The sequence below is a fragment of the Apis mellifera genome, linkage group LG16 (assembly GCF_003254395.2).
Source record: "Apis mellifera strain DH4 linkage group LG16, Amel_HAv3.1, whole genome shotgun sequence".
In the NCBI taxonomy this organism is placed as follows: domain Eukaryota; kingdom Metazoa; phylum Arthropoda; class Insecta; order Hymenoptera; family Apidae; genus Apis; species Apis mellifera.
Genome location: NC_037653.1, coordinates 5,852,691 through 5,865,503, shown reverse-complemented (window position 1 = coordinate 5,865,503; position 12,813 = coordinate 5,852,691). Strand labels below are relative to the sequence as shown.

General features: G+C 36.0%; 1 protein-coding gene across 1 annotated transcript in view; it reads left to right on the top strand.

Annotated features, from left to right (window-relative positions):
- Positions 1-2,408: 2,408 nt before the first annotated feature.
- The window catches only part of LOC550708 (E3 ubiquitin-protein ligase MIB1), a 575,562-nt gene continuing 565,157 nt past the window's right edge, over positions 2,409-12,813 (top strand). The window contains exons 1-8 of the mRNA XM_026445843.1: positions 2,409-2,608; positions 2,997-3,344; positions 3,432-3,632; positions 3,724-3,843; positions 3,933-4,262; positions 4,348-4,495; positions 4,592-4,833; positions 4,941-5,138. Coding sequence (XP_026301628.1) covers positions 2,507-2,608; positions 2,997-3,344; positions 3,432-3,632; positions 3,724-3,843; positions 3,933-4,262; positions 4,348-4,495; positions 4,592-4,833; positions 4,941-5,138 — 1,689 coding nt within the window. The 5' untranslated portion in view covers positions 2,409-2,506. The remainder of the gene's footprint in view (positions 2,609-2,996; positions 3,345-3,431; positions 3,633-3,723; positions 3,844-3,932; positions 4,263-4,347; positions 4,496-4,591; positions 4,834-4,940; positions 5,139-12,813) is intronic.

Here is a 12,813-nt window from a genome sequence, read left to right as displayed (position 1 = left end):
TTATCTCTTTCTCTGTTTTGAAAAATTAGTTAGAAGAAAAATTTGCGATTGTAACTGTATATATATATATTATTAAAACTGAAAAGAAAGTTATCTCAGTTTATATATTTCTAAGATCGAAAGATCTTAGATCTTATCGAACGAAGCTTAAGTTTATTAATATAGTAGTTAAGTATAGTAGTTAAGTTTATTAAATAGTATATAATGATAGTTTAGATAAAGCGAATGGTCTTTTAATGGTTCGATTGCTTTTCTTAAATCTTTTTTAAATTATATCATTTGATCTATGTAAAATGGAATCGAAGAAAAATCTTCTTTTCTTCTTAATAATCTATTTTCAGGATATTATTAAAAAAGAACGATGTAGAGATAAGTAAGAAATAAATTTCAAAGAGATAGGAAAAGTACAACTTTTTTTTATTGATGAATAAAAATGGAATGGCAATAATTAATAATATATCCAATTTTTCCTCAATCTTTTTCCTCTTCGTACGCAATAAAACAATATAATTATATACTTAATTATATACTTAATTCCACATCCATTGCAAATTCAAGGATTTATGATTATTCACGGTTAACCAGTTGTTTAAGTTGTAATAAAAACGTACGATTAAATGGTAATTCAAGAGAACATATACATAGAGAGACGTATATAACATGAGAAGTTTTTTTTTCTCTCTTTTTTTTTTTTTTTTACATTCATAACTTTCTACGGGATTCCTATTCGAAATTTTATGCTCATCTTTTATTTTCAAATTTCTATTCTTCTGTTCGAACTTTGTCATTATATTGCACGAGATTTGGAGCAAGTTCTTCTGATGAAATCACGGCGAGTATAAAATCAGTGTCAGCGTTGACACGCGTTTTACGTATATATGTATCCTATGGCACGCGAATCCACACGCTCGTCTAGAAATATACATGCGTGCAAGCGCATCGAAACTGCATGATGATGATTCAAGAGACGACGGAATTTCGTCAACTTCTCCATTGAAATATTGAGCATTTAAAATTACTGAAACATTTTGATTTCTGATGAAATTGTAATGGAGAATTTATGTCCTTATATATGTATATAAAAATAACGTTATCGTAGTTGAAGATGAAATAAAAAAACGTTGAATATTTATTATAGTTTATTTAAATAATTAATTGAGCAATATTAAATTTGTAAAGTAAATTTTTTGCAAAGTATATTAAGAATTTTACATGAACAATCATTTGTGAAGTTTAACTTAATTATTTTCTTAAAAATAGTTTTTATTAGAGAAGTATACTACCGTTCAAAAAAACTATTTGCATTCTTTCAAAATGTAAAATAGCATGCTATCTTTATTCATTCTAACAAAAAAATATCTATTCATATTAATCATGTAATTTATACGTAATGCGTTAAGTAGAAACTTCAACTGTATGATGCAAGAAATTCGGTAAATCATTTATTTTTCGTGTGAAAAGATATGGTAGTTGTAAATATATAACTTGATAATGTAGAAAGCATTCTTTTCGAAATTTTAAAATTATTATAAAGCATTTAAATTTTTAAATTATTAAAAATTATTCTTAAAAATATTATGAATTTATATTTAATTAAAATGTTATTACACGTATATTTTGAATTTTTTTTTGGATTAATAAAATTTGTTGTTATTGAGAGACAGTATGATGAAATCACAGAAAGTTGTGAAGTCAGTGACCTGCTTGTTAGTAAACGTAAAAATATATGTTCGGATATAAGAATGCATAACGAAAATTCAGTACTTTATACGTTCTATGAAATATTAATCATTTATTATTTTTGACAATTATTGTTTAAATTATTTTGTGAATCTATAAAATACATTATATATAAAATATATCATATACTATGCAGATAGGCTCAAAATTTTTTGCTTTGAATTATATTTGTTATCTGAAAATTAGTCAAATTATTCTAATTGATCATATGCAACAAATACTATAAATAAATTTTATATTAAAATAAACTTATAATATTACAATAAATTTTGTTAAAACATACAATTTAAACTTATTTTTATTTCTTTAATAAATTAAATATAATAATTATTTATTTTTCCTAAAAGGAAATCTTTAAATAATCAAAAGAAATTTGACAAATATAAAATTGAATATTCAATTTTACAACTATGCAATACAATTTTGTAACTATACAAAATTGAATTTGGTAACATGATTATAAAATTATAAAATTCCCTAGATTTGTATTTTATCCTATTATCAAAATATTTAACTGAATAATAAAACGTATAAAAGAGTATAGTAGTGATAAAAGTAGTAATATATGACATGATATTATAAATTATATATTTTTAAAATTTAATATATGAAATATGCAAGATTTACATTTCATTTTCAAAAATTGGTACTACATGTTTTGACATTGGTCTAAGATGGCGGTATTTTTCAGTGTTAGTGCATGGTGGGAGTATCGCGATCTTTAATTTTTTTCGTATTATTAGTTGAATTTTGTTGCCAATGAATCATGGAAGCTGGTGCGAGTACCGGTACTCGTACAACGCGATTTATGATGGAGGGTGTCGGAGCTCGAGTCATCCGTGGACCCGAATGGAAGTGGGGTAAACAGGTTAGTCGAGAGGTTAACTGATTTTAACGTAGCTTTTATCCAAAATATCATATTATATTTAGAAAAAATGTTATTTTAACGATAGCATTCATATTTCTCCGCTTATATTTTTATATAACATACAATACTTTTTTTCGTAACATTGTAAAAAAGCTCATACATGTTTGTTTAAGGTTATTACATTATATTCAATATTTCGTTTAATTTACTGTTAGCCGAATTTTGCTTATGTTGGCGTGCTTTATAATATACGCGTAAATGATATCTTTTAATAAAAAATACTTTATACGATTGTTTTCTACATAAGATTGCATAATTCTTATATTAATATGTTGATGAATATTTATGTAACGAATGTGTTTTATACATAATTTTTTTAATACAATAGGATGGAGGAGAAGGTCATGTTGGAACTGTTAGAAATTTTGAGTCTCCAGAGGAGGTTGTTGTTGTTTGGGATAATGGTACAGCAGCTAATTATCGTTGTTCCGGTGCATTTGATCTTAGAATCTTGGATTCAGCTCCTACTGGTGTAAAACACGATGGGACCATGTGTGATACATGTAGGCAACAGCCAATTTTTGGAATTCGTTGGAAGTGTGCAGAATGTGGGAATTATGATCTATGTTCTATTTGTTATCATGGAGATAAGCATCATCTAAGACATAGATTTTATCGTATAGCAACACCTGGAAGTGAAAGAGTATTACTGGAACCCAGACGTAAAAGTAAAAAGGTACCAATATTTTTATACATTACATTATTATTATCATTATTATTATCATATCAGTATGTAATATATATATATTTTTTGTAATATTAGATTGCAATTCGTGGTATATTTCCTGGTGCAAGAGTGGTAAGAGGCGTTGATTGGCAGTGGGAAGATCAAGATGGTGGAAATGGCCGAAGAGGTAAAGTTAATGAAATTCAAGATTGGTCTGCAGCCAGTCCACGTTCAGCAGCCTATGTTATTTGGGATAATGGTGCCAAAAATTTGTATCGCGTTGGTTTCGAAGGAATGGTTAGTTTTAAACATAATAAACATAATAAACAAATAATAATAACATAGATATATGAATAATATAAATAAAGAACGATTGTTAATGTTTCAGGCGGATTTAAAAGTTGTTAATGATGCTAAAGGTCAAACAGTTTATAGAGATCATTTGCCATTATTAGGTGAACAAGGACCAGGTCGTACTGGACCTCATGGATTACAAATTGGAGATCAGGTTATTAAATTATAATTATAATAAATATCGTATATATATAGTACACGTATTACAATTAATATTACAAATGTATAAAATTTATTTTATAGGTTACTGTTGATTTAGAGTTGGAAATCGTACAGTCGTTGCAACACGGTCATGGCGGTTGGACCGACGGTATGTTCGAGTGTCTCGGTACTACGGGAACTGTCGTTGGCATTGACGAAGATCACGACATTGTCGTGTCATATCCAAGCGGTAATCGATGGACTTTTAATCCTGCCGTATTGACAAAAGTACAAATACCAGTACCAGTTACTAGTTCAAGTTCTGATAATCAAACTTTTGCGGTTGGTGATTTGGTGCAGATATGTAACGATATAGAAAAAATAAAACTACTTCAACGTGGTCACGGGGAATGGGCCGAAGCAATGGCACCGGTATGTATTATTATAAAATTCAAAAATAATCATTTTTGAATACATTTACAGACTTGTTTTTAACAATATATATATATTCGTACAGACTATGGGAAAGATTGGTAGAGTTTTGCAAATATACCACGATGGAGATTTAAAAGTAGAAGTTTGTAGTACATCTTGGACGTACAATCCTCAAGCAGTTACAAAAGTTGCAAGCAGTGACGGTAGTGTACCAGGGAATAGCAGTGGAGGTGCGTAGAAATATCTAATAACGAAATATATTTATTTTGTTTCTTTTATTTTTGAAACTTGCAAAAGAATTAATATTTCTGAACATTTTTTCTCAGAACGTTTATCGGCATTGTTGAAAAAATTGTTTGAAACACATGTCTCGGGTGACGTGAACGAAGAACTGGTGAAAACTGCCGCAAATGGTGACGCTGCTAAATGCGAAGAATGCTTAAAAAGACCCGAGGCTGACGTAAATGGTGTATTTGCTGGCCATACCGCCTTACAAGCTGCAAGTCAAAATGGTCATTTAGAAGTTGTTAAAATTCTTCTTCGTTACAAAGCAGATGTTGAAATTGAGGTAAGAACTTTTTTACAATACATATTATATTTGAAATTATATTTAAAAAAAAGATAATATATGTTTTGAAAAATACATTAAAAGTGAATAATTTTCAATGCACTCAGGACAAAGATGGGGATAGAGCCGTGCATTATGCAGCATTCGGAGACGAATCTGGTGTGATGGCATTATTGGCGGGTGCTGGAGCTGATTTGAATTCCAGAAATAAGAGACGTCTGACTGCCCTCCATATCGCGATTAGCAAAGGTCATGCCGGTGTCGTGCGTACATTATTGGAATTAGGATGCCACCCAAGTTTACAGGTAAGTACATTTTCTTCAGTTTTGCAATTTTTATATTTCTCTATTGACACAAGCATACTTCAAAATATATATTAAAAATTGTCTCGATTATCTTTAATACTTTTATATACATATATATTATGATATCGCTAAATTTATTATTTCGTATATAAAAATTTTGAAATATAAATATATCTTCTAATATTAACATCATTAGAGAACTAAAGCAATTCTTTAACGCGCTCTCTTTCTTCTCGTTCTCCTAGTAATTTCATTCGAAAATATATTCGCAAAACTAAATTTTTCCCAAAACGTTAAACGCATAAAAATATTTGTAGCGTGTAAACGCACATATATGCTCGTGATACTTAGGCCATCATAGTTGAGGGAATAGCTCATACGGAAATGCTCGGCATGGTCATTTAATTTTTTATTCCCCCAGTGAATAATCCCGCCCGACTGAGTCTACCGCGAATTTTTCTACCCCGGTTTAATTACTCGACCTGAAATTCGCTTTCCTTCGTTCCTTTTTTTTTTTTTTTTTTTTCGGCCCCGTAAGGTCGCGCGCGCGGGCAGAATCACACGTACGAACGTGAATTAGTGTTAATTCACCTTTGTTACATGGGTATCTCCTCATTTGCAGGAGACTTAATTAATTCAGTTATCTGGCTGGAGGAAGCCTCGAATTCCACCTGCGTTACGAGTGTCGCAGGATTGTGTTTGAGAATACGTGTTGCGCATAATCAAGCCTCCCCCCCTCCCTCCCTCTCTCTCTCTATATCCGGTGTCCGGGCAATAGAGTATAACACAGGGAATTCCTATTTTCCTTCGAAACAATTCGAACCTGAAGACAACTGGGAGCGTTTTCCGCGATAAACAACACTTACGTGCCCCGCATACGCTCGCCAGAGATCTCCCCTCTTCCCGAGCATAATACGACGCCCTCTCTCTCTTCTTTTTTCTTTTTTTCGTCTCGAGTCAGCGTAACGAAATATTTTTTTAACTTCTTTAAAATCGAAGAAAGGGAATATAATCGATAATCTTAATTTATTAATCAAAATTCTTCGATTTTCCAATTTTCCCCCTTATCCTAATCCTCTCTCGAGATCTTGTCTCGAATCTAAATCTACGCCGGAGTCTAATAACCAAAACCTCGTGTCTTGCCAGGATTCAGGAGATTTTGCTTAGAACTAATCTCCAACTTGCTCAGAACTTCAACCTATTTTCGCATACCTATATGTGAGTTGAATTTACATTCCTGAGCTCCGCCGTGAGCGCAGATTCTTGTACAAATCTACTCTACGTGTGCTGAACTTGCTCCTTCGAGTAACTCGCGTTAATCACTCGCTCGAACGAGCGACGATGCGCGTTTTTGGATATCTTTTATTCCCGTTTATTCGTCGAGTTTCAATGGGGGAGGGGAAGGAAAAATTATTTGGATTCAGTTTTAATATTCATTTATAAGATAGAACACTAGAAATTTCGGCTCGAAGAAGATTCATAATAAATTCGAAATATACTTTGTATAAAACGGGCGAGCAATTACAATAAATTATCTCAAAGCCTTCCTCCTCGTTCGCGAAACGATCTTTCACAGGTAGTGGGAAAGTAATTAAGAAAGTTGGGTAACGCGTCCGTCCACTCATTTTCATAATCGCCGCGCGAAATGGTATAAATTAACAGTAAACGTAAATCAAACGATGCATTTAAGGTTGGTTGCTGGTCAGTTTATCCTCGCAATATACCAAACTTTATTATATTAGATACGTTCTCTGGGAAAAAATTTTTTTTAAAGCTGTCGTTAACTCTTTCTTTTTTTATTAGGATACAGGCCATTTCTTAACTCTTCCTAGATTTTTTTTTATTTATCGTCGCCAGTTGCACTCGAAGTTTCGAGCTAGATTTATAAATTTTTTTTTCCTATTTGGACTTGTTCAGTCGGATTCTAAAATTGTCACGAGTTGATCCCTTTAAGAAAATATCTCTATCTAATACGGACACAGAGTCTGTCGAGTTGTGATTGGTGTTTCGAAAAGTTTTCACGATAAGTCTCCGGTTATTGTATTGTAAAATGCACTTTTTTTTCCCTCTCCCTCCCCACGAAGGAACGAAATTTCCACGATCACGTACGTGGAAGGAGGAAGAAAGTCCGCCTTTGTGCGGGCACGTGCGTGAAATTCCAAAAAGTCGTCTTTGATTGCGTTAGAAACGTAGCCTGGAAAAGAGAGAAGTCGAGAGAGTCGAAAAATCGAGCGAATTTTTCTCCTCAAAAATATTTATTTTTAATTAGAAAAAAAAAAAAAAAGATCTCACTATGCACGCAACTCATAAATTATTCCTTCTTACTCGCACTCCAAAACGTTGAATCTCTCTCTCTCTCTCTTACCGACTAGTAACACTTTCATTCGTCGACGAATCGATCAATCGTCGCGCTAATCGAACGATCGTGTCGGCAATCGGAGTCGTACAAATAAATAATTCACCGTCAAAAGCGTGCAAATTCTGGTCAATAACGATTAATCGTCTCCCTATCTATGTACCACGGTTCTGATACAACTCAATCTCGATACGTTTCGACCGACGCCAATTTGTTTTACAACCGCTCCACACCTGCGTGTACCGTAATCGAGACCGTGATCCGTATCGCTTATCTCTCCCTCAACGAGGATCGTTGCGCGTATAAAAATAAGAAAAGAAAAGGAAAGAAAAAGATAAACTTTCGCTAAAAATCTACTCCATCCATTTCCCCTCACCATTAGATCCCTGTTCACGAGGAAGAAGAAATTCGCGATGAGAACAAATCCTGACTCGTATATAGAATGGATAGATAGATTCGTTCTTCTTCGTATTCGGTCAACCGCGTGATCGGCGCCGAGCAAAGGGGCAGCGGAGGTAGGAGGGGAGGGAGGTAAGAACGAGACACCCGGTAGCCCTTTGTTCCGTCGTGCGAATAATGCATTCAGTCGGGACTTTGCACCGCCCGCGACGTCTTCCATCCGAGAAAATGGTTCGCAATTTCGACGTTAGAGGGAGAGGGGGGGATGGGATAGAGAGGTTAAGGAAGGGAGAGGAGGACGCGGCGCCTATAGCCCGTATGGCCCCTATTACGAATCCAATACCCACCTAGCGCGATGGTATACTGGCTTTTTCTCTCCACTCCCTTCCTTCCCTCCTCCTCACCAGTCCTCTTCTCTCCCCTGTGTTTTCTTTCCCCGCCCAATCTATCCGAGGGTACGGTAAGGGCCAGATCCTCCTCCACGTTGGCGCGATGCCGCTATAAAACATATTCGCTGACAGCGACGATATTCCCCCTATCGTGCAGAGTCGACAGAAGCAACGCTGTAGTAGGTAAAATAGGTTTCTGATCGAAAGGATTGTGCCAAATAGGATGATCGGGTATTCGAGTCACGTGTCGCGTTCTTTTGCGCCTGTTTCGACTATGGTTCGGTTCGTATCTTTCGCGAATTTTAATTTTCTTTGGAAATTTAGAAATTTGGATTTTAATTTATCTCGAGATTTAATCATTTCGCGTTCCCCTTCTGTAATGATAGAGGAGGAATGATTCGTTCAATTTTTGTTCGCGATTGTTCTAGTTATATACGGTGACCGGTAGATGTAGCCAACTTCGGTGTTATATGGTAGGGTAAAGTAGAGAGTGTCGCGGTTGGTCGGGCAAAGGATGGGCTCGCTGATTAGGAAACGAGCGTGCTCCAAAAACATATCCCCGCTGACGATATTCCATCTCGGGAGAGACTCGACAATGGAACCATCTGTGGGTAAACGCGGGAAGAAAATTGGTTCTTGGCCGCGTAAAATGTTGCCTCTTAAAGCTCGGTTTACGAGAGTCAAAATAAAGCATCGTCACACGGCAGCAATTTATACCTTGTAACACACGAATTTGTATCCCTTTCGAATCGTCCAATTTCTATTCTTTTCGTTATACGTTGCTTTCAATATTTTCTCCATTAATTTCTACGCGAATTGAATAGAATTCTCGCTAGAAAATATATCTAGAACTCGTGGAAATATTACTTGGAAAATAGGAAAGTCAGGAGGAGCGAAATTTTGGAAAATTGTCCCCGTATATTTCGTCACGACTCGTTTTAAACTTCACGAGGGGGGGTACTTCTTGCCTCTCTGAAATATATGTTTACACGTGAAGCGCGTTCCTTGAGTTAACGCGCACCATGCATACGAAATGGAAGCCCGCCCTGCAATCTTTATCCCTCCGCTATTAAGCATAATGCTCATCCGAGAAAAGCGGTGCTCGGATTCCGAGGTGTTAGACCGTTCCTTTTAGAGGGATATACGGAGGGAGCCACGTCTCGTCCACGTGGCACGCTCTCAATATGCATCGCGGCGCCACCTTCTTCACCGGCGTACATAGAAGGACGGGTTTCCTCGGTGAGAAGAGCGAGACTTTGCGCTCTTTCAGCCGATCCCTTGGACAGAAACGTTTCGTATAAATACTTGAATAGATTCCTTCTCGTAAACAGATTTAACGCTTTACTCTTTTAAGAGGAATCAAACAAAGTATCCCTTCTCGTATACTTACGTATACTTTCGAGAAAGGGGATGAGGATCTCCTTTAAGCTCTTTTAACCCTAAGTTCGATTCTATACTTTCTCGAAATCTTTCGTTTCTTAACTTTTATCGAGTTGAATTTTTCGAGTTGAAGGAAAATGAGAAGCGAATTGCAAAGTATTTTTTTTTTCGCAAACAATTGAGTTTCCTGGAATAATATCGATATTTATTTCTCTCGCTCGTTCGCAATCCTTAGATCGATGGATGGAAACGAGGATAAAAGTTATATTCGGTGATACGCGGATGCGTGACGAGGCGAAATAAATAAAAGTTAAAAGTTGCTCGATCGAGCAATTCCATCACTCGAAATCCCCTTCCCCGCTCGTATCGTATCAACCTTTCTTGTTTCCGCTCAAAAGGAATTTTATTCGATATACAGTTTGAAAAATGAACACATCGAACGAATATATATATATATATATATATATATATATATACACACGAATCTATAAAAACGTTCCAAGGTAACAGAGTTAACGGTTATTTCCATCTCAAACACGAGAAACGGACGAGAAAGGAGAATTTCTCGGGCATCGTTCCCGTTTATCCCATCCCCTATTGGATAAATTGATAGCAAGTTTATTTATAATCCATTTTTTAATCCACGAAAAAAAAGAAAAAGAAAAGAGGCACGCGTGCACGAGACGAAAATTGGAAGGAAAAGAAAAGAAAAGAAAAGAAAGAGAGGAAGAAAGAAAAATGGTTGATCTCGTTATCGGAGGAAATTTGAAATTGGCTCGAAAGGCTGGGCCGGCCTTTAACTCCGCGCAAACGACTTTAATACACGTATGGACGCAACACGCTAGTTATTCCACGCTGGCCGTTGGAATTTTTGCCAGGCTAGGAATTTAAGTTGCGGCCGTGTGCGGAAGTTGGTTCGATATAAAGGGCCGCGACAAGAGGTTATGCGGATACAGGTGTGTGTGCGCGCGCGTTTCTAAGTGTACGTGCAGGGGGGAGGAGGGAGGAGCTTGAAATGTCGGCAAAAGAGGCATCGTAAAACGGGCAGGGTATTACGTTGTTAGCGGCGGGGGAGTAGACGAGCTACACGTTGATTATTTTTACAGTTACGGTCTGTGCTCCATGGTCTAGACCAGTGGTTAGTGTGCCAGTCATCTTTTGTACCGTGCTCCGTGAACACTTGAAAGCGTTTCCTCTCCCTCCCTCTCTTTCTTTCTCCCTCCCTCTGCATTTGAATATGATAGAGATAGAAACGTCGTTTGTAGTTTCCTTGAATTAATGATTTCTCTCTCTCTCTTTCTTTCTTTCTTTTCTTTTTTCTTTTCCATTACATTGTTTCGATTAGAGAGTATGGTATAGATTTGGATGAAATTGTTTGTGGAAGATTGGAACATTTTTCCTTATATATCGTGGAAATTTAAATTTTCAGAGATAGACAGAAGATAGGTTGCAAGTATTAACCGTTTCTGAAAAAATCAGAAGTAATCAGAGCATATTTTTTCCATTATATTGTTTTGATTAGAGATGGTATAAAGAGTATGGTATAGATTTGGATAAAATTGTTTGTGGAAGATTGGAAAATTTTTCCTTATATATCGAGGAAATTTAAATTTTCAGAGACAGATAGAAGATAGGTTGCAAGTATTAGTATTCCGTTTCTGAAAACGGAAGTATGAATAATCAGAGCATTTTTTTTTCATTACATTGTTTCGATTAGAGAGTATAGTATAAAGAGTATGGTATAGATTTGGATAAAATTATTTGTGAAAGATTGGAACATTTTTCCTTATATATCGTGGAAATTTAAATTTTCAAAGACGGATATCAGAGTGTAAATTTTCTAAATTAACTTTAAAACTATTTAAGTAAACTTAAACAGCTCTAAATACGTAAATGTCAATGGAATGCGCATTTCTGGAGGAAAACCTTTACGTTTTTTTCTTTTAACCCGACGAATCTCGTATCGATCTCGTAATTCTTTCCCCAAGCAATAACCAAACCTAACTATCGTAAACGTAAAATATTTTTTACAACGCGACGAAGAATTTTATTCCGGAATTCTTCCGGAATCTTTTCCCGATACCCTTCGAAAATTCGATGTGTCGATATGAAAGAAACGAATAAGGGAAAGCCTTATTTTCATCCTTGTGTTTCCCAAGGTGGGCGTGTAATAAAACAGCGTTGGAAAGTGTTTATCGAAAGCTGGAATAACGAGAGAGATAAAAGGAGAGAGAGAGAGAGAGAGAGAGAGAGAGAACGTTACAAACTTACACCGGGCATTAGGAGCTCTTCGGGAACAAGAAACAGCAACAAACTCTTAGTCGACGTGGTGGTTGTTGTACTCAAGTACTTAGGGGAGGAGAAGGAGAGAGAGAGAGGATTCCTTTGTGGAATGGCGACCGTGCAAGTGACGGGCTGGTGCACTCAATCCCCGAAAACTTAAGTGTGTTTATACTGGCCCTGGGAATTTCTCTCGAAATCCTGCACACACACACACATCCTTTCCAATATGAATCTTCTTTATAGAACCTTATCTCTCAATCTTTGTCTCTCCTCTTTCTTTCTCTCTTACTCGTTAGAGATTCGGGTCGAATTTCATTACTCGAAAAATCTCACTCCTTCTTCTTTTTCTCTTCTCTTTTCCCCTCTTCTCGCGTGAAACGATAGATAATACGTCACCAGGACTTTATCGCGTCGAGACGTATTCGGTTATGGACACGAAAGGATTAATGGGGATCGATATTCACGTCCAATATCGTAAAATCATAAAGTTAGGTAGAAATCGTAGAATCCATTTTACGATCCCTCCTCTTCTTCCTCCTCCTCCTCTCTGTACACGAGTGAATTTGTATTTTGCACGTGCTCGCACGATCCTCCTCTATTGTTCCGCATTAACATAGCCTGATGCGAACTCAACGAAGTCTCGAAAGTTGGAGCGTAAATTTTAGTTGATACCCGCGCTGGATGCACCGTGGCGACGTGTTATCGATGGCGCGAAATAAGGGCTGGCAACTTTCGTAATAAAATTTCCTTTAATACGGGGGAGGAGGGCGGATCGTGGAGGGAATTCTCGATTCGTGGGAGAGGGGAGGGGTCGATGATAAAGGAAAAAGAAAAAAAAAGGAGAAAAAAGAGAGAGAAAAAAAAAGTA